General features: G+C 35.9%; 6 protein-coding genes across 6 annotated transcripts; all 6 read left to right on the top strand.

The window, feature by feature from the left end:
• Window positions 1–133: 133 nt before the first annotated feature.
• On the top strand, window positions 134–2952 carry LOC108847134 (ABC transporter F family member 1). Its single transcript, XM_018620322.2, is given in 6 exon segments — window positions 134–283; window positions 354–582; window positions 727–1011; window positions 1083–1317; window positions 1599–1631; window positions 1634–2952. Coding segments are annotated over 5 exon segments (1791 nt in total). The 5' UTR covers window positions 134–283; window positions 354–366; the 3' UTR covers window positions 2656–2952.
• Window positions 2953–3102: 150 nt separating this feature from the next.
• On the top strand, window positions 3103–8584 carry LOC108847133 (ABC transporter G family member 28). Its single transcript, XM_018620321.2, has 13 exons — window positions 3103–3739; window positions 3822–4174; window positions 4260–4323; window positions 4419–4565; window positions 4637–4671; window positions 4841–4914; window positions 4995–5899; window positions 5979–6275; window positions 6357–6848; window positions 7304–7452; window positions 7539–7828; window positions 7913–8046; window positions 8136–8584. Exons 1-13 carry the CDS (start codon window positions 3519–3521, stop codon window positions 8290–8292), a joined length of 3318 nt encoding a protein of 1105 aa, XP_018475823.2. The 5' UTR covers window positions 3103–3518; the 3' UTR covers window positions 8293–8584.
• A 467-nt stretch (window positions 8585–9051) lies between these two features.
• LOC108844665 (uncharacterized) lies at window positions 9052–15138 on the top strand. Its single transcript, XM_018617951.2, has 10 exons — window positions 9052–9375; window positions 9834–9884; window positions 10234–10359; window positions 11110–11646; window positions 11717–12174; window positions 12244–12343; window positions 12452–12514; window positions 12613–12702; window positions 12791–12892; window positions 14700–15138. Exons 1-10 carry the CDS (start codon window positions 9175–9177, stop codon window positions 15042–15044), a joined length of 2073 nt encoding a protein of 690 aa, XP_018473453.1. The 5' UTR covers window positions 9052–9174; the 3' UTR covers window positions 15045–15138.
• Window positions 15139–17499: 2361 nt separating this feature from the next.
• Window positions 17500–19194, top strand: LOC108845946 (probable aquaporin PIP2-4). Its single transcript, XM_018619151.2, has 4 exons — window positions 17500–17882; window positions 18243–18393; window positions 18490–18775; window positions 18889–19194. Exons 1-4 carry the CDS (start codon window positions 17576–17578, stop codon window positions 19000–19002), a joined length of 858 nt encoding a protein of 285 aa, XP_018474653.1. The 5' UTR covers window positions 17500–17575; the 3' UTR covers window positions 19003–19194.
• Window positions 19195–19507: 313 nt separating this feature from the next.
• On the top strand, window positions 19508–20761 carry LOC130494413 (uncharacterized). Its single transcript, XM_056991511.1, has 2 exons — window positions 19508–20164; window positions 20286–20761. Exons 1-2 carry the CDS (start codon window positions 19747–19749, stop codon window positions 20333–20335), a joined length of 468 nt encoding a protein of 155 aa, XP_056847491.1. The 5' UTR covers window positions 19508–19746; the 3' UTR covers window positions 20336–20761.
• A 175-nt stretch (window positions 20762–20936) lies between these two features.
• LOC108846344 (uncharacterized) lies at window positions 20937–21456 on the top strand. Its single transcript, XM_018619578.2, has one exon. The coding sequence runs from the start codon at window positions 20994–20996 to the stop codon at window positions 21429–21431; it is 438 nt and encodes a 145-aa protein (XP_018475080.1). The 5' UTR covers window positions 20937–20993; the 3' UTR covers window positions 21432–21456.
• The last annotated feature ends 537 nt before the right edge of the window (window positions 21457–21993 follow it).

Below are 21993 nucleotides of genomic sequence, written 5' to 3'. Positions count from 1 at the left end.
GATCAAGCCATACGCCCTGAAACAAACAAACAATATCAATGGTTGTTCTATAACGGGTGTGGTATGAGACATTTGGGCTTCTACTTCTTTACAAACAAATATTGGGCCTTTAACATAAAAAGCCCATATAATAACGTGGCACTCACCACCTATAAAAACCACGATTCTTCCGCCTCCCCCTCAACAGAAACCATATCATTAACCCTAATTCACACACCTCCATCTGCAAAAACTCTGAAAGCCACAGATCTACACATCTCTCCAGCTCCCCGATCTCGACCAGGTAAAAACTCATCACTACAATTTCTAACCCCTCCGATCTCTATCCTCATTGGTCCGATTTCGAATTCCAGGGAGATTCTGAAGATGGTGTCTGATGCTAGCAAGAAGAAGGCTGCTCAGAAGAAAGCCGCCGCCGCCGCCAAAAGAGGCGGTAAATCCGCCGCAGCAGCTTCCAAATCCGCCGCTACTTCTTCCAACGGAGGAGTCGACAGCTTGTCGAGCGGCGTCGACGCCCTTCAGATATCCGACCGGACCTGTACCGGAATCCTCTGCTCTCATCCTCAATCGAGAGATATTCGAGTAAGTCCCCTTCATTTAGTTAGAGACTCCTTTGATTCAGATTCAAAAACGGTTAATACGGTTAATTCAAAAACGGTTAATTTGATTCGATTCAATTAAAAAACGGTTAATTTGATTAAAAACGGTTATGTTTTTGAATTGCAGATAGAGTCGTTGTCTGTTACGTTTCACGGTTACGACCTAATTGTTGATTCGATGCTGGAGCTTAACTACGGAAGACGTTACGGTCTCCTCGGGTTGAACGGTTGTGGGAAGTCTACTCTTTTAACCGCCATTGGACTCAGGGAGCTCCCTATTCCCGACCACATGGATATCTACCATCTCTCCCACGAGATTGAAGCCACTGACATGACTTCTCTCGAGGCTGTCATGAGCTGTGACGAGGAGAGGTTGAAGCTGGAGAAGGAGATCGAGACTCTCGTTGAGCAGGTTTGTGTAAACAATTGCAGATGGTTGGTTTTGTGTTTGGATGCTGATTATAGGTTTTTATTTGTTATCAGGATGATGGAGGTGGAGAGCGTCTTGATACGATCTATGAGCGGTTAGAAGCAATGGATGCTGCTACCGCGGAGAAGCGTGCTGCCGAGATTCTGTTTGGTCTTGGTTTTGACAAGGAGATGCAGGCTAAGAAGACTAAAGATTTTTCTGGTGGTTGGAGGATGAGAATTGCTTTGGCGAGAGCTCTCTTCATTATGCCGACTATCCTTTTGCTTGATGAGCCGACAAATCATTTAGGTTTGTGTTCTTACTTGCTTTGGATGGTTTCTGTTTTGTGTTTCATTAGTATATTGTGTAGACTTTAAAAATCTGTTTCATTACAAGTGTTCTATATTTTTAGTGCATATGTTTTATAGTTTTTCTACTTTTATCCCGACTTTTTAGCTCATTAATTAATAAAATAATTAGGGGTATAATTTATTTTGATATTTATTTATATATTTATTTTCTTATTCATGGAGCGTATGTATATATTTATTTTGATATTTGTGCTGATTCTTATTTCTCTCTTGCAACAGATTTGGAAGCTTGTGTCTGGTTAGAAGAGAGCCTGAAAACTTTGAACGTATCCTTGTTGTGGTATCCCACTCACAGGATTTTTTGAATGGAGTGTGTACCAACATCATCCACATGCAAAGCAAGCAGCTCAAGTACTACACTGGAAATTTCGACCAGTACTGCCAGACACGTTCCGAGCTAGAAGAGAATCAGATGAAACAGTACAGATGGGAGCAGGAGCAGATCTCCCACATGAAGGAGTACATTGCTCGGTTCGGTCACGGTTCAGCCAAACTCGCTCGTCAAGCGCAGAGTAAGGAGAAGACTTTGGCGAAGATGGAGAGAGGTGGGCTCACAGAGAAGGTGGCAAGAGACAGTGTTCTCGTTTTCCGATTTGCTGATGTCGGGAAGCTTCCACCTCCGGTGCTTCAGTTTGTGGAAGTGTCTTTTGGCTACACACCGGACTATCTTATATACAAGAACATCGACTTTGGTGTTGACTTGGACTCAAGAGTGGCTCTTGTTGGACCTAACGGAGCTGGGAAGAGTACTTTATTGAAGTTAATGACTGGTGAGCTGCACCCGACTGAAGGAATGGTGAGGCGTCACAACCACTTGAAGATTGCTCAGTACCATCAGCATCTAGCTGAGAAGCTGGACCTGGAAGTGCCTGCGCTTATCTACATGATGAACGAGTTTCCGGGTAACGAAGAGGAGAAGATGAGAGCTGCCATTGGTAGGTTCGGTCTAACCGGTAAGGCGCAGGTGATGCCGATGAAGAATCTCTCTGATGGACAGAGGAGCCGTGTGATATTCGCGTGGTTGGCTTATAAGCAGCCTAACATGCTTCTGCTGGATGAGCCTACTAATCATTTGGATATTGAGACGATTGACTCTCTGGCCGAGGCGTTGAACGAGTGGGATGGTGGTTTGGTTCTGGTGAGTCATGACTTCAGGTTGATTAACCAAGTGGCTCATGAGATATGGGTGTGTGAGAAGCAGTGCATCACTAAGTGGAATGGTGACATTATGGACTTCAAGAAGCATCTCAAGGCTAAAGCTGGACTTGATGATTGAATATAAGAGTCAAGTCGGAAGACTCTATTTGGGTCTTTGGCTAGAGAGTGAGAGGGATGGTTTTGGGAATGGTTATTAACGAGTTCTGAAGCCAACACGTTAGAGAGACTCGTAACCTCTTCAACTTCTTACTCGCTAAGAGGTCAGTGGTTCTATATCATTATTATCAATGTGCACTTTTATTATTGTTACTGAACGTTTTTTTGAAAGGCGAAACGGAGCTGGAAAAAGTAATACTTTTGGTTGTATTGTAGGATTATTTGTTTCATTTTATAAAAAGACTGAGATGTTGACGTTTATGGTATTTATTTAATAGTATTATAAAGTTGAATAAAACAGACAGCTACATAAGATAGTCATCATCAGTTCTATGAACACAAAACCATTCATTCCACAGCTATGCAATAGCATCGAAGAATTAGGGTTTAGCCGATGCACTAAAGCTAGAAATGGGTTCAATCAAAAATATAATTAATTGAAACCTAAAGTTTGCTAAAAAATCAAAAGGATAGTGGACGTAGGTTAAGGAGAGATTAACTAAAATAGGAAAAAGATTTACTCTCAAGGAGAGTTGTGATAAAACTTTATAACGACAGGAGTTGGGGAAAGTCCAACGATTCTCTGTCTTTCTTCCTCTTCCTCATTTATCGCCATGTCTTCCTCTCCACCATATTTCTTGACTCACAAGAAACAACACAATCTTCCCCCTCAAAAGAAAAATAAACAAAACAAACCCTAATTCTCTCTCTCCCCCCATCCTCTCGAATCTCAAGAACAAATCAATAATCTAATGTTTCCTTGATCCGTCCCGATCTCAAGAACAAATTATCTGTATCACTGTATTTCAAGAAAAAAATTCTGGAATGGGAAGGAGAAAATTATGTTTTCAAGAAACATTTGTTTCATTATTCGTTTCTCTTGTCTTTATATTTCATCAAGGAGTTATCTGTCAAGATGATAGAAGCTTGGATAATCCAGCAGCCAATCGCCTATATAACCAATTCGTCTTCGACAAAATATCAAATCTCACAGAAGTTTTTGAGGATGACATTAAACGAGAACTCGGTTTCTGCATTACCAATGTGTTAGTTCAAAATCTTGTTCTTATTGTTTTCCTTGTCAACAACAACAACAAATAAAAAAGAACAATGTCTGGTTTGTTGCAGAAAAGAAGATTATAATGAAGCGTTTAACTTCTCTTCAAAACCAGGCTTCTTAAACGCATGTGGCAAAACCACAAAAGGTGACATGATGCAGAGGATATGCACGGCTGCAGAAGTGAGGATATACTTCAATGGATTATTAGGAGGTGCAAAGAGAGCTACGAACTACTTGAAACCGAACAAGAACTGCAATCTGTCTTCTTGGATGTCTGGATGTGAACCTGGATGGGCTTGTCGTACTGCTAAAGACGTGAAAGTTGATCTCAAAGACGATAAAAACGTTCCGGTAAGAACTCAGCTATGCGCGCCTTGCTGCGCAGGTTTCTTCTGCCCCCGTGGGATTACTTGCATGATACGTAAGTTAACAAAACATTCAAATCTGTCTAGCATCTTTTCATTTTTTAGCCACTTCTAATGTTGTTGCCTCGCAATGTTATGAAGCTTGTCCTTTGGGAGCATATTGTCCTGAAGCTAAGCTAAACAGAACAACAGGATTATGCGACCCGTATGTCTTTTTGTTTTAACTTCTATGTTTCTAAGTTTTGTTTTGTAGTATTTGGTAAGGTTAGAAGCATGATTGTCTTTTTTTTTTTTTTGCAGATATCATTACCAGCTTCCTTCAGGACAGCCAAATCATACTTGTGGTGGTGCTGATATTTGGGCTGATATTGTTAGTAGCAGTGAAGTTTTCTGTTCAGCTGGGTCTTTTTGTCCTTCAACTATTGACAAGCTTCCTTGTACTAGAGGGTAAAAATGATTTTGATAACTTTGCTTTGAGATTCGTCAGATAAAAACTAATCTTCTGTTTGCTCCTACAGACATTTTTGCAGGACAGGTTCTACTGCTGAAAAAAGTGAGTGATTCTCTTTTTTACTGTCAGAGAATGTGAGAATATAAGCTCATACATTGGAAGTTTCGATGGGATATAGCTAATATATAAAGGATAATCCAGTTACCGCCAATTTATTTTAAGTTGGAAGTCCAGGAAAATTTAACGCCTCTATTGTCTTATGCATTTGCAGATTGTTTTAAGCTGGCTACATGCAATCCAAGATCAACAAATCAGAACATCACAGCATATGGAATCATGCTTTTTGTAAGCCATACATAACTGATCATTCTCATTTGGTTTATTTCCAAATAGTGTGAGTCTTTGACTTACGTCTATATATGTAGGCTGGGCTAGGTTTCTTGCTTATAATCTTATACAACTGCTCTGATCAAGTGCTTGCTACAAGAGAAAGAAGGCAGGCAAAGTCCAGGGAGAAAGCAGTACAAAGCGTGCGTGAGACGCAAACGCAAGAGAAGTGGAAATCAGCCAAAGATATTGCAAAGAAGCATGCCACCGACCTGCAACAATCGTTTTCAAGAACATTTTCTCGGAGAAAATCTATGAAACAGCCTGATTTGATGAGAGGTCTAAGCCAAGCAAAGCCTGGATCAGATGCTGCTTTACCACCAATGGCAGGAGGAAGCTCAGACACAGGCAAAAAGGGAAAGAAGAAGGATAAGAACAAACTAACTGAGATGCTGCAGGACATTGAACAAAACCCTGGAGACACTGAAGGTTTTAAGCTTGAGATTGGCGATAAAAACATTAAGAAACATGCTCCAAAAGGCAAGTCATTGCATACGCAGAGCCAGATGTTCAGGTATGCTTATGGTCAGATTGAAAAGGAGAAAGCTATGCAGGAGCAGAACAAGAACTTGACATTCTCTGGAGTCATCAATATGGCTAATGACATTGAGATAAGAAAGAGACCTACCATTGAAGTTGCATTTAAAGATCTTACAATTACTCTGAAAGGTAAAAACAAAAATCTCATGAGATGTGTGACTGGGAAGCTATCACCTGGACGTGTCTCTGCTGTGATGGGTCCTTCAGGAGCCGGGAAAACCACTTTTCTGACAGCTTTAACAGGCAAAGCAGCAGGTTGCACCATGAGTGGGATGATTCTAGTAAACGGCAAAGCTGAATCAATTCAGTCCTACAAGAGAATCATTGGCTTTGTGCCTCAAGATGACATAGTCCATGGGAACTTGACAGTGGAGGAGAATCTCTGGTTCAGTGCAAGATGCAGGTAAGCCACCTTTTCCTTGATGAAATTCAAACTTTTTTTTCTGATACAGTTTATGAAACCGCATGCATAATATATACAGGCTCCCTGCTGATCTCCCTAAGCCTGAGAAGGTTTTAGTTGTGGAAAGAGTCATTGAGTCGCTAGGTCTGCAACATGTCAGAGACTCTATGGTTGGGACTGTGGAGAAGAGAGGAATCTCCGGAGGTCAGAGGAAAAGAGTTAATGTTGGTCTTGAAATGGTGATGGAACCATCACTTCTGATATTAGATGAACCAACTTCAGGGCTTGATAGTTCATCTTCTCAGTTACTTCTCAGAGCTTTACGCCGCGAGGCTATGGAAGGAGTAAACATCTGTATGGTTGTCCACCAGCCCAGGTTCAACATAATATAGTCATCCCATTTGTTACTCAGATGATTAGATCTTTATTCTCATTTTAATCTTCTGTATCTATGCAGCTACACTCTCTTTAGGATGTTTGATGATCTAATACTTTTGGCAAAAGGTGGACTAATATGTTACCAAGGATCAGTCAAGAAAGTTGAAGAATACTTCTCCAGCCTTGGGATAATTGTCCCTGAGCGTGTGAATCCTCCTGATTACTACATTGATATATTGGAAGGGATACTAAAGCCAAGCACAAGCTCAGGGGTTACTTATAAGCAGCTTCCGGTTAGATGGATGCTTCATAATGGGTATCCAGTTCCTTCGGACATGCTCAAAAGCATTGAAGGTATGGCTTCTGCTGAGAACTCTGCTCATGGTGGAAGTGCTCACGGGAGCGTTGTGGGAGATGATGGAACATCTTTTGCTGGAGAGTTCTGGCAAGATGTCAAGGCAAATGTTGAAATCAAGAAAGATACCTTGCAGAACAACTTCAGTAGTTCTGGTGACTTGTCTGAAAGACAAGTTCCTGGTGTGTATCAGCAGTACAGATACTTCTTAGGAAGGTAAATTCCCTCAAATAATTATCCCTGCAAATTCGTTATTTGGTTTATTCGAGTCGGATATTTTTCGGTTTTGGTTCGTTCGGTTCGGTCACAGTCTCACAGGAAAAAAATAATTGGCTCGGTTCAATTTATGGTTAGTTTTGACAGTCACCAAATTTTAGTTTCGGTTAGATTTTGGTTTAAACTTTTTAAAAACTCATAATATTGGTTAATTCCGGTTATATTTTGTTATTTTTGGTTAGTATTTTTGGCTTATTTCGTTTATTTTTAGATGATAGTTTTTTAATTTTTTTAAGTGAACGAACCGAGAACTGAACCGATCTCAAAAACAGAACTGAATGGAAAACCAAAAATTTCTGGTTTAGCTGGTTCAATTTGGTTCAATTCCGCAGGGCTAACAATAACAGTATGTTGACTTGGAATCCTTTCTTTAACCTAGTTTACGTGCTTTGCAGGTTAGGTAAACAGAGACTGCGAGAAGCTAGGACACTGGCTGTAGATTACCTAATACTTTTGCTTGCTGGTATCTGCTTAGGAACGCTTGCTAAAGTGAGCGATGAAACGTTTGGTGCCATGGGATATACATACACAGTCATTGCTGTTTGTAAGTATAAACTTTTCAAACTCTTCTGACAACAAAACATTGCTTGTTTCTTCTAAACCTTTTTTATCATTTTTTGCGTTGTTCAGCTCTCTTGTGTAAGATTACTGCATTGAGATCTTTCTCTCTTGATAAACTACACTACTGGAGAGAAAGCCGAGCAGGGATGAGCAGCCTAGCTTACTTTTTAGCAAAAGACACAGTTGATCACTTCAACACTATTGTCAAGCCTCTCGTTTATCTCTCCATGTTCTACTTCTTCAACAATCCAAGATCATCCGTTGGAGACAACTACATTGTTCTAATCTGTCTTGTCTACTGTGTAACTGGCATAGCTTATGCCCTGGCCATACTTTTCGAACCTGGTCCTGCTCAACTGGTAAGTGCTAATTACTGAAGACAAGAAACAAAGACATAAACTAGAAAGCATTGTTTCAAATATCTTTCTCTTTTGTCTGTGTAGTGGTCAGTGTTGCTTCCAGTGGTTCTGACTCTTATAGCCACAAGTACAAACGACAACAAAATTGTAGAGTCAATCTCAGAGTTGTGCTACACGAGATGGGCTCTTGAAGCGTTCGTGGTATCAAACGCTCAAAGGTTTGCAAACTTAACCTCATGTTATAAAACATCATTGCAACGCGGCACATCTCTGCATCTTGTTTACTATTTTCCATATAATATTTCAGATATAAAGGAGTTTGGCTTATCACTCGCTGTGGATCACTGATGGAGAATGGATACAACATCAAGCACTTCCCTCGTTGCCTCATCTTCCTGACACTAACCGGTATCTTGAGCCGCTGTGCAGCGTTCTTTTGTATGGTAACTTTCCAAAAGAAGTAGCTTTAAGCTCCTTCTATGCATGCGAAACTATACTGGACGACTAATCAATAGAGAACATAGACAAACCACAAAGGTTTTACAAGGAGAAAGAATACACCAGTTGCAGAAGATCATAGCCTGGTACACTGTTCATAGGTCCATCATCAGAGCTCAAGATTTTCTTACCTGTAATTCTTCATTGTTGTACATCTTTCTATTGTTTTATAGATATAACGTAGATTATCACGGGTTTGATATCAATTCGTTTTATACAAGTAAAAATGTAGAAGTACATAGAAAAACCAATGAGAAAACCTTCAAGAACTTCCATTACTTTCTTGACTTAAAAGTTAATAAAAAGGTAATTTGTTTTCCTTTTATCACCTAAAAATTCATATTTCCAAATGAAATGAAATGATATCATTTGATACATATTGTCATTAACATTCTTTTTGTAACTTTGTTTTAAAGTCAAAAGATTATTCTATTAACATTCTAGTGTACTTATACAGTGTGGAGAAGTATTTATTTAAGAATCAACAAGGTAGATCAGAATGTACTGATTATTTTTGTTTATAACAAAAAGGTAATGGTTAATTGATTATCCAAGAAAAAACTTCCTTTTGCTTCCACATCAATCCTACAAATAGATATGAAAATTGTTCATAATGATTAGTGAGCGTAAATCATAATCCCCCTTGTACTCAAACGATAAATTATAACATAGAACCTAATATTATCCTATATTATATCAAAATCTAAAACCCCACTACCCACCACTCTCTCTCAAGGACGGTTAAGAGCATCAGCTACGAAAACTGCTTCTCGTCTTCCTTCACCAAACCCCTCACAATCGGTCGCTCTCTTCTTCATCTTGAAGCCTAAGCCAATCTATACTTTAATATGTCTCATTCTTCTTCTATTAACCTCCTTCATTACCATTATCTCCCTCCTTGTCTCAATCACTCTTCCTTCCGGTTTTGCCTCTCTGCTCCATCTTCATCTCGGTGGTATAGTCCCGACGACGACGACTGCTCCATTATGGCCATGCCCACCACAACTCTCCCTGGCTCTATCTCTCCCTTCAATGTCCCTCATAGTGTTGTGAGTTTTTTTTAATTTTGTTCCATTCTTGTTCTTGTCAAATTAATGAATTGTTTGCATATAACTCGAATTGTATATGAATATTAAATCTAGTGACTAGCATATGCATGTATATTAAATTTATTAGTGTGAAACCTCGAATTAATGGAGTTTAAATAAACCGTCATAAATCTCTTTGTATATAGAAAAGTACGTAGTTCGTGTGTGTTGGATGTTATGAAAATGAATTGATGTTAACGTTACTTTACATTAACTGATCATCAGTTTGTTTCTGGAGGATTCCATTGTTGCATGAAAAAATATAGACCATATCTATGTTTTGAAGCCGGAAAGTTTCCGTTTCTTATTTTTATAAGAAGAATCGATCCATGCTTTCGCTTTATTGGATTTTTTTTCTTTCTTCTTTCTGTGAAAATGTTCCTTTTTAACAAAACTTTCTGTGAATTGTTGGTGTATAGAGGACGAAAAAGCCAAATGGGCAGCAGAAAAAGGAAGAAATAGAGAAAGAGGTATGGAAGTCCATTTCAAGGCTGCTTACCTATTTATGTTTTATGTTTATATCTAGGCAAACACCAAGGCATGTTGTTATAAATCTACATGCTAATATACATAGATCAAAGTTTTAATATAGTTTTGTGTTTTTTTTTTGTGTTCAATATTATCTTTGGCATTATTTTTCGATTTTGAAATTCATTAACTAAATTAGGTCCCCTGGCATGTTATTATCATTAGAAATCACATAATATGATACTTCTGCAATTGTGAAATTATAGACTTTTATAAGAAAAATTATCATTTATATATGTCGAATTGTAGGCTAATATTGTGGTAAATAAAAGAAAGTTTAATAATTGTTAGGTGTATATGTTACGTGAGATGCTTGATCAAGAAGAGAAGACACGTGAGATCTTGGAGAGAGTCCAAAAACATCAACTTCCTTCATCTTCTTCTTCTGTTTCCCTTCCTGCTTCTCTCCCTCCCAAGGTATAACTATATTATACATTTCTACATGCTTCTCCATATTCCTCTGTATATACGTGTGCAAGAGCAAGTAAAGTTTCTAAGTTTGGATAGAGTGAAAAAGCAGCAAAACTAGAATATGTGAATGTGATGATAAATAACAATCATACACGTATTTTTGGTAACGTTGCTTTTAAACCAAGGCTCAGGTCAACCATACATACAATTATTAACTAATAGTTTTTCTACTAAAACAAAATTGCTAGATCACCTTGCGGGACAAAAGGCATAATCATAAGCAAATATAAAAACTTCCGTTTCACATAAAGCAAACCGTCAAAACTCAAATCATTACTTAAACGTTACTATGAATATACATGTTGTGAAGCTATTCTAAGCAATCAAGGGCCTTTCTAATATATTTTAATCACATACTATTTTCTAATTAATGGCAATCACATGCTAATTAGCTTTCTGCTACGGTAGTCAAACTGATGTAATTATCGTTCAAAAATCTAAATCGCATTTTTCTTTTTGTAGTAATTGATGTTTCGATTATTTTGATAATGCATTTTTAATATATTCATAATTTTCTTAATAACTTCAAAAAAAGTAGGGAAATAATTATTATATATGTAACTAGAGTCAAGCTTCGAAATGACTCAAATTGCTTCTGAAGCGGTAACTGTCATTTGCCATGAAAGAAATAAGCTCATGACATTTTTAGCAGTAAAACGTTCAAGTTAGTTAACTTACACTATTTTTTTAATGCAGATGAAGGAACTAATAACGGAACTGTCGATAGTGGAAGGAGAAATCTCAAGACTAGAGGTTCAAATAAGCCATCTCCAGATAAATCTGAAGGAAGAACAAGATGAAACTTTGAGACAAGCAACAACAAGTTCATCAAGAAGAGCATGGCAATCTAGTGAGAGTGACAATAATGACTATATAACCTCTCATCAAACTCCGGTCTTGCCGAAGTACTCTAATTTCCCACCTCCAAGCCCTATGGTGGATCAGTGCATGATGAAGAATGGGAACAACAACACCAAATCTTCTACTAGTCATCATCAAGAGAATGCAACATTTGAAACAAAGACCTTGCATTTCATCAACAAAGCCATAAAAGGTGATTACACGACCGAAAGCTTCCACAAATCTAATGAGAAAATTGGATTAGTCAAGAAGGAAAATCATCGGTCAGTTCAACAAGAAAATAAGTTGCAAGATAATGTTAATATGAAGAAGATGTTTAGGAGGATGAAATCTCCTTCTCCCCTACGTGAACCTAGATACTCTTCTCCCAAGGTACGTTTTGTATTAATAATTATCATGCATTTTACTCATATGATTTATGGTTAATTATGATTTGTTGTAGACTAATAAGGATCGTGTAGCACTTGATACATCACTAGACCTCCCACCAAAATCTCTCTCAAGCACAATTTTGATGGAAGATGGACAAAACATACAGAATTGGCACCCAAACAAGCTCGCCGAGAACATCATGAAGTGTCTCAATTTCATCTACGTTCGTCTCCTTAGAACCACAAGAGTCATGGAGCTAGAGAAAGGTCCCGTCTCGAGATCCACTCCTTTCTCCTTGATCTCAAGAAGCTTTAGGGTGGAGAAGGCAACATCCGGTTTGTCTAAATCCATGAATCTCGTGTCTTACAAAGAATCAAGACAACAAGATCCCTATGGAGTATTTGATGTAGAAGCATCTTTGGCTAGAGACATTGGTCCATACAAGAATCTTGTCGTCTTCACTTCAAATTGTATGGATTCCAAGTGTATTTCGAGCTCTAGCTCGGTTTCTTTGATCCAGAAACTCAGGTAAATTTCGAGATAAACTTTGTGAAAATGTTCTTTAAGGCTAAATATATTTCTATGAACAAAATGCAGGGTTTTGATGAACAATCTTGCGACAGTGGATTTGCGAGTGTTGAGCCATCAACAAAAGCTAGCGTTTTGGATCAACATGTTCAATGCATGTGTCATGCATGTATATGTTCTCTACTTAGACTTTATATTTTCTTATTTTTAATTATAAAATCACTTGCATATTTATGTATATGCTCAAAGTAATTTCATTACTTTTGCGTATGATCAGGGATATCTACAATATGGAGTTCCAAAAACAACTGAGAAACTACAATCTCTTGTTTATAACAAGGTATGTTTCTCTTTTCCATTCTACAATAAACATTAGATTAAGTCAAATCCATATTCATATGTTTTTAAAATTTACAATAATCAAAGTAAAAATTATAGGCTACAATAAATGTTGGAGGCAAAAACATAAGTGCTCATACTATAGAGCACTGTATTCTACGAAAGTCTGCAAATTCTACCATGACTCAGGTATATATATATATATATACTATGTCAATTATTCATATTGATCCGATTATTCTAAAGAATTCGCTAAGTATGCAAACATAAATCATAGGATCGACACGAAGAAATGATCATTCGTAAACTGTACGGCCTAGAAGCCACGGATCCTAACATCACATTTGCTCTCTCATGCGGGACTCGATCATCTCCTGCTGTAAGTTAAACTCATTCATTCACTTTTATTAAGCAATCTACGTATTACAACTGACCGATTAATAACTACCGGATATTAAACCCGTGCGACCGCACGGATATTAATTTTTAATTTTAGTTTTTGTTTATTTATACTAAATAGTATATTTATAATATTTGATCGTTTTATATTGACTAAGCTAGGGATGAGTATTTGGATATCCACTCAAATTCGGTTAAAATCTATTCGGATTTGAGATTTTCGAGTTTAAAAATTCTAACTCTTTTCGGGTATTTATAAACTTTGGTTCCGGTTGGATTTGGAACTTTGCGGGTTTGATAACCCGTTTAAATTATTTTTAAATTTTCAAAATTTATATATCTTTAAATATCCTTAAATCTAAAAAAATATAACATGTAAATTTGAATAATGTAAGCTAAAGTACCTAAATTAAAAATTAAAATAGGTTTAACTTGAATATTTGGATGAAGAATAAATATATATTTTAAGTATTTTTTGTGTTTTGATTATTGTTTATCTACTTTAGATGTTTACTTTTGATTATTTTTTTATATTTCAAATATTTTAAACAACTTAAAATAGCTTAATCTTCGATATTAACTCGAAAATAGCTAAAATATTGAAGTATATAAATATGATTTAAATATATTCGAATATCCGAAATATTTTGTTCAGATAAGGTTTGGTTATGGTTTTCTAGATATCAAATGGTAAATCTTTTGGATATTATCTAATTTCGTTTCAAATTTAGTAATATTTTTTCGTTCAGATTTTTTAAATGAATAGTTGATATTATAATTTCTATGAATTGTTTGTCCAATAAAAATGTATTTTTTAAATTTGACATTGATTTAATTGAGAAGTTAATGAAGTGTATTTAATTCAAATTTAATTTTAGAAAACAGATTAATGTAAGTGGAAAAGACAAAATATTAAAATAGGAAATATTATTTAATTGTGTATTTAATTCAAATTTAATTTTGGAAAACATATTAATTAAATTGGAAAAGACAACATTAAAATAGGAAGTATTATTTAATGTCAGCGGCATGGAAGTGTAAATAACACCGAAAACTAAGGGTATTTTTATATGTGTACTTCTGTTTTAATAAAGTAGATTATTTTTTTATATTTCAAATATTTTAAACAACTTAAAATAGCTTATATCTTGGATATTAACTCGAAAATAGCTAAAATATTGAAGTATATAAATATGATTTAAATACATTCGAATATCCGAAATATTTGTTCAGATAAGGTTTGGTTATGGTTTTCTAGATACCAAATGGTAAATCCTTTTGGATATTATCTAATTTCGTTTCAAATTTGGTAATATTTTTTTCGTTCAGATTTGTTAAATGAATAGTTGATATTATAATTTCCATGAATTGTTTTTCCAATAAAAATGTATTTTTTTTTAATTTGACATTGATTTAATTGAGAAGTTAAAGAAGTGTATTTAATTCAAATTTAATTTTAGAAAACAGATTAATATAAGTGGAAAAGACAAAATATTAAAATATGAAATATTATTTAATTGTGTATTTAATTCAAATTTAATTTTGGAAAACATATTAATAAAAGTGGAAAAGACAACATTAAAATATGAAATATTATTTAATGTCAGTGGCATGGAAGTGTAAAAAACACTGAAAACTAAGGGTATTTTTATATGTGTACTTCTGTTTTAATAAAATAGATACTTAAATTAACTACATATATATGATTGATTAGCATTCTTAATTTAAATGGAAGTTTCCCTATATACTATCACAACTAATGGTTACTTTTTAATTAAAAATGGAAGGTGAGGATATACACCGGAGAAGGAGTGGCAACAGAGCTAGAGAAAGCGAAAATGGAGTATCTGCAAGCATCCGTGGTGGTTACGTTGGCTAAACGAGTAATCTTGCCTGAGCTTCTTGTAAAACACGCCGTCGATTTCGTGGCAAGGGAGGATGGCAACGGCGCAGAGATGGGATCTCTGGTGAAATGGGTTTGCAGTCAGTTACCAACCTCTGGTTCATTGAGAAAATCAATGGTGGATTGTTTAAAGAATCAAAACTCAAAAGCTTCTTCTTCTTCTTCTTCCTCTCTGGTGGCTGAAAAGATCCCTTATGATTTCGAGTTTCAGTATCTTTTAGCTATTTGAAAATATCAATTTGTACTTTTTACTATTGGAAATCTTTTGTGTTCAATAAAAAATATCCAAGCTTGTTTTATTTTAGTTTTATGGATGGTTGTTATACTGACATGTATATGGTTTAATACGATCAGTCAACATCTTTTTTTTTTGAACAACCAAACATTTCATTAATTAGAGCCTTAAAGAGGCAAGACAGAGTTTGCATGAAACAGAGCAGCTTTAGCCAGAGCATCAGCTGTGTGATTTGAGCTCCTAGGTATATAAGAGAAATTCAGAAAGACAAAAGAAGAAGATAGTTTTTAAAGAGAAAAATAAATTCAGAAATATAATAAACATGACCATATGCATTATTAACATAATTACATGGATGTATATGTGTATATATATATATATATATTAATATGCAACTAGAAATATAATATATGCATGCAACAAGCATGTAAGTCCAACATGAATGGAATAATTGGAAAAGATTAGGAGCAAATCATTGGGGTATAATTTTACGATGTACAGAAGAAATCGTCTGGCAAAGATAACATAAAATAACATTTTCAACGTTGTTAAGAGTCTGCATGTCATGGATCTCATTCTTATCATCTTATTTACGTTTTCCTTCTTTTGAAAATAGCTCATTTACGTTTTCCTCGATTTTAAATCCAACATTTTAGTTTTGACACACTTTTGATAATTGGTGGGTTACATTGAGGTTTCATTAATACATCATTTTAAATTTTGACCAGTATTTTGTGTTGAACTTTTATGTCATATATGTATATTATATTGTAAATATATGCTAAGCGAGGTCTATCTCCACATATACGGATACAAGATTAATATGAGTTGAAATTTTAAGTTGTGACGACGTTGATATATACAGACTTGCTCCGGAATGATTTATATTCAAGCATAAAAAACGTTCATACATAAATGTATCTTCAATTAAGTTCAAAAAAAAAAAATGTATCTTCAATTATCTTTGACTTTAATATTCATACGTTTAAGTCATCTTCGCTGGACCATAACTAATTAAAATAACATTATGTATTGTTCAGCCATAATATATAGTTTGATCATCTTGTTATAAACCGTAATTCTGTTATTTGATAGATAATATTCATTTAATGGAACATGCAAGATTAGTAGTAACAGAAATTCTAAATCTAAAGATTGAAACCTGGATAAAGAAAAAAAAATAAGGCGATGAAATTTGACGTTGCAGCAACAATTGAAAAATACTAAATTAAGGCTCTAATTAAATCAATACAAACACAAGAATATGTCTAAATCGAGGGTTGGCCAGGACAGCCTAAAACAAGTTTATCTTCCATTAATCATACAAAATAAAGACATCTCTGAGTCTCTGACAAGTAATTATGTTATTCGGAAAATGTACTCATAATATACAAAATGTTGAATTGAAGAAACATCTATCTCCACACCACAACTCTGGAGACAGAGGATTGGCTATATACGAATGTGTTTGTACAGTCTGAACTATTTTGCTTTACCTTGCTATGCATTTCTGCTTTACGTTTCATTTTTAGAAGAGCTTTCGGACCAAGGCTCGTAGTTTCTGTTTACCCTGGATCAGCCTACATTCTGGTGCTTTACGAGGATTTGTTTCCATCATTCTGTATTATCAATGAAATTTTAAGTTAGGAAAAAGGAAAAAAATGAAGAGACATAGATTGTGAAAATTACTCAACATAGGAAAATATTAACTTCTAGAAATAGAAAGAATGTTATGATGTTTCTTTGGTGAGTGGGTGTACTTCGTGTGAATGAAAAAGATTAAAAGAACTAACAGATAGTTAGTTCTGTAAAGGTTGTAAATGATTTCCAGTATCTGCAGTAATCTGCTGCTCTTTCAGTTTTTAAGATGAATTGTATATTGAAGAGTAAATAACTTGCATCATAAATCACACGGTTCCAAGTTCCAACGGTTTAAAACATTTGCGATTGTTCTAAGTTTAACTCAAAATCATATGTATAAGAGTATATTTAAGTCATAAAAACTTGGATCTATTTTTACTCTTTTTAGTTTGTTTTGTAAAAAGAATCCATCTAATTTGAAATTCCAACATACCGATCCTCACACTCGACCAGAATGAAAATTAAACCAACATACCCACATTTAAAAAGAAAATGAATGTTGAAATTGATACAATGATATATGAACGAATATATCAATATTCTGAAAAGCCAAAATATAATACTGCATGCAGTTATGCAAATCATTCCTTCATAACATTTACAAACGATTAGAAATTTGAGATGTTTCTCATAATGTACCACCAGCTCATTTGAGGCATATACGGATTGGATATGATTCCTTCCACAATTATTTTTAATATATGTATACTTAACGGTCCACGTAATTAATAGCCACAAAATGATCTGTCTTATAATGTACTTATACCAAACCCTTGCATAGCCTCTGTGTGTATATATATACACACACAACTAAACCAAAGAGTTACAACAAACATCAAAAAACATCCATCTATCTTCTCTCTCTCCCATCATCATCTTTGGCCATGGCAAAGGACTTGGAGGTGCAAGAGGGTGGAGCATCGGCGGCGAGAGATTACCAGGATCCACCTCCGGCGCCATTGTTTGACATGGAGGAGCTTGGGAAATGGTCGCTCTATAGAGCGGTCATAGCTGAGTTCGTGGCAACACTTCTCTTCCTTTACGTCTCAATCCTCACCGTAATCGGCTACAAAGCTCAGACCGACGCAAACGCCGGAGGAGTTGATTGCGGTGGCGTTGGGATATTGGGTATTGCGTGGGCTTTCGGTGGAATGATCTTTGTTCTCGTTTACTGTACCGCCGGTATCTCCGGTACGTAAACTAACGTTCGCGTCACGGTACATAGATTTTAGGTTACAATAAAGTTAGAAATATGGTATAGTTTATAAAATACCAAACATATAGATTGTAGTAATACATAATCAGTATAGATCCATATGGTACGCTTTAATTTCAATGTTTTGTCGAATAAGCCTATACTATCTATCTATCTTTTTGTTTTCGTCAAAAGCCTATACTATCTTTCATTTAATAGAAATTGTCAACTTTCTAACATGTTTAGCTAAATTCGGTATGAATTACTTTGGTTTGGCTTACCTAAACTAGAATACAACCTTACATTTTAAGTTAATTAATGAATAAACATTTCTTGTTGCTATTGTAACTTTGAAGGTGGTCATATAAATCCGGCTGTGACGGTGGGACTGTTCTTAGCTAGAAAAGTGTCATTGGTGCGGACAGTGTTATACATTGTCGCTCAGTGCCTTGGTGCCATCTGCGGTTGCGGTCTTGTCAAAGCATTCCAAAGTTCTTACTACACCAGGTTCGATCATGTCTAAATACTCATGCACCGGCCAGTTAAACCGCCTAAATATCGATTTTTTTAACTAACTACAATTTTGTTAATTTTAATTACTAGATATGGAGGTGGAGCCAACGAGCTTGCTGACGGCTACAACAAAGGTACCGGACTCGGTGCCGAGATCATCGGAACATTTGTCCTTGTCTACACCGTTTTCTCGGCCACCGATCCCAAGCGAAGTGCACGTGACTCTCACATTCCAGTTTTGGCGCCACTTCCCATTGGTTTTGCTGTCTTCATGGTTCACTTAGCCACCATTCCCATCACCGGAACCGGAATCAACCCGGCCCGTAGCTTCGGAGCCGCAGTTATCTACAACCAAGAAAAGGCCTGGGACGACCAAGTACGCCATTAACTTTTATATACATGGACACATTTTTCATTTTTTAATTAGTTCAAACATGTATTAACTGAAACTAATGATACTTAATTATATGTTTTTGATCATTTGAACAGTGGATATTCTGGGTGGGACCGATGATCGGAGCAGCAGCTGCTGCGTTATACCATCAGTTTGTTCTAAGAGCAGCTGGGATTAAATCTCTTGGCTCCTTTAGGAGCTCTGCTTAATTTAATTTGTTTGAATTAAGCCACAAGTTAATCTTAAATCAAAATGATGATTACAACTATTAAGCGGAAGCTACATGTATCTTTTTTTTAAATTATATGATCTGGTTATTAAATTTCAAGGAATTTCCCATTGGTTGTGAATGTGGTTTTAATTAATGTTGCTTTAAGAGAAATCTCTTCGCTTTTTTTTTATCTTTATATTGCTGTTCCTTCAAGCTAACAACCTCTTCATGCATTCTTTGCCACCAACCTTCTATACCAAAAAAATCGAAACTAAATGAACAAACACCATGTGGACCTATTGTATAATCACTTACCATCGATCAAATATAAAACAATGTAAAATATCAAGTTTAACAACAATAAAACTACAACTGTTTTGTCCTGTTAATTATTTAAGTACATATTGTCAACATTTGTATTAGAGGGAAACTATACTAAAAGAGTGAAATTAACAAACAAACAAACACGAAGAATGGATTCACTCTCAAGAAAAAAAAAAGAAGCTCTTGAGAGTTCGCCCTAATAAGAGTTCTCTCTGTCCCGATTATCGAGGCGCCGCAACCACCGAAATTTCTCGACGCCGGCGACTCTGCTTGCCGGCGTCGTCACCGTTCATCTCTTCTCGTTCTTAGCTTCATCGTCAGCCTCCTTTGTTTTACTTTTGGTCTGTGTCTCTCCTTTGCGTCGGACCGTTTGTCTCCTCCGACGAAGGCGTTCAGCTTGGACTCAAGTGACGTCTCCATGTTCATTGTGCTTGCCGCAGTCCGCTTCTCTGGGGATTCCCGGAAAGCCTTTTCAAACGGCTCCTCGTTTCACTGCGTCCTCTACCACTGCAACTCTCTCTCTTCTTGTTCCAGATCTGTAAGACAAAGCGTGGTAGCCAAAGAACTGCACCGAAAATCGCATACCATCCCACTGCAATCACCTTCCACGCTCTCCGCCATTGATGATATAGACCCCTGCTTTGTCGACAGATTTTGCTACTGCAGAGAAGTAATAACTGAGGCAACTGAGATCCAACTCGCAGAAAGAGTCAACTGCTCTGGCGTCTCTCTTGATGCTATCTGCCTCTCAAGTGGCGACATCTCCCCTGTCTCCGGCGACTGTCTACAACTATGCAAATCTCCGACGATGTTATCGGAAGAGTCAAAGCCGTCAGGTATTTGTTCATGGGCCATGCCCGTTATTTTTATTTTTATTGAGCTGGTTAGCTCTACGCCTAACCTATCAGGATCCGGGACCAGTGAAATGGATGTTGTGGTTTTGATGTTGGTGGTTAGATTGCAAAGGATTTCCGGTGGATTCACCGGGGCCTTTGAATTGCGTTTAATGCTATACTTGTCTTGTGCGAAGATTAATTTTCCGGTGAGCTCACCGTGTTGGTTCGTGGTTCTATCTGTGCTTGATTCATCTTTCTCAATGGAGGAATGGATTTCGCCACCCTACCTCTTTTCTATGAAAGGAGATGGTTTTCCGAATTTGGTATCAAGGTTCGGTTTCAGCTTCTTCACTAGTGAGGGCTGGTTTTCAACGTCACTATATGTGACTATTTCTCTGCCGTTCGACTCTGTCGTAAAGGCTATGTCATTGACGCATTCAAGCTTCATCTCGAATTCGCTGTCACCTTCTCATGAAGAACTATCCCGTTTGTTTTGTAATGTTGTAAGTTTTCTTTTTAATCAAAGAGGATGGATAATTCCCTCGGACTGTTGTAATCTTTTAAGTTGAGAAGTAATGAAAAGTAAGTTGTGTTCAAAAAAAAAAACAAACAAACAAACAAAAAAACAGCATTAACCAAAATGGCTTTCATGACTTCTCTTCAGTCATTCAAAAATAACTTTTCTTCTTTTGTTATTTATTGGGCAATCATACAAATTTGCACTACAAGCAACACCTCTCTTAAATCACTCCTATAAAACCCAAAAACACCACACACAAACTAAACAAAAATCAAACGTTAACAAAGATTATAGAGAAGAAGAAAAAACATGACATACCTAACTCACTCTTTGCTCTTCTCCTGTTGCTTGTCTCAACTTATATCTGTGGCCATTGCAGGAAGTAGACCTGCTCATGGTCCAGCTTATTCAAACCCATCTGCTTTCTCTCCAGAAGCTTACGATTTCTTTCACTCAAAATCATCACTTCCTGACAACAATCCACCAAGAAACTCGCATTCTTTGCCATTTCTTTCACCTTCACCTTCACCTTCGGAGACATCTAATGTTGAAGCAGATACACAAGGTAGTAAAGTTTCATCAGACGAACACATAGGTGAGAGTAGCAGAGAAGAAGGACGAGGAGAAACTGTTGGAATAGTGTTAGGCATTTCTTTCACAGCTCTTCTTTTAATGGGAATTTACTTTGTGGTCAAGAAACGACTAGCTAATATAACTCGCACGATTGTAATCCACTCTGATGCTTGATCAAGAATATGTCATTGTCAAGTTATTGATTTTGCATGCAGAATGGTAGCAAAAGCGCAATAGACTTTGGTCTGGTTTAATTTAATATTCCGTTTGAATTTGGTTCAACAAAAATTAGAAAAACATCTTGAAACTATATATGAAAAATTATATAATATTAGATATTTTTGTAACTAAATGTATTAGTTGCTATCAGAAAAAAACTTTATTTAGGTTGAATTCAGTTACTAAATTTTGGTGAGAGTCCATTGAATCCGGTCGTATTTTAAGACTTGATTGGCAAAGCATTAGCATAAACATTATATTTCTTATTATTCAATCAATATTTATTACAAAAACATTTAAAAAAAGCATTTGCAAGATACTAATGTTCTACAAATTTTTGATATAGTATTTGCGGTTAGAATATATAAAAAATTAAAAATAATTATTTATAATTAATTTGTTTTGATCTAATAATATAGAAATTACTTTTATAATAAAAAAACTAAATTTATATTTAAAATAAAATTTGCGGTTAAATATTTTTAACTTTAAAAAAAAACAATATTTTCATATTTAA

The sequence above is a fragment of the Raphanus sativus genome, chromosome 2, assembly GCF_000801105.2.
Source record: "Raphanus sativus cultivar WK10039 chromosome 2, ASM80110v3, whole genome shotgun sequence".
Classification (NCBI taxonomy): Eukaryota; Viridiplantae; Streptophyta; class Magnoliopsida; order Brassicales; family Brassicaceae; genus Raphanus; species Raphanus sativus.
The sequence above is the reverse complement of the archived record's forward strand: the minus strand, read 5'-3'. Positions and strand labels throughout refer to the sequence as shown.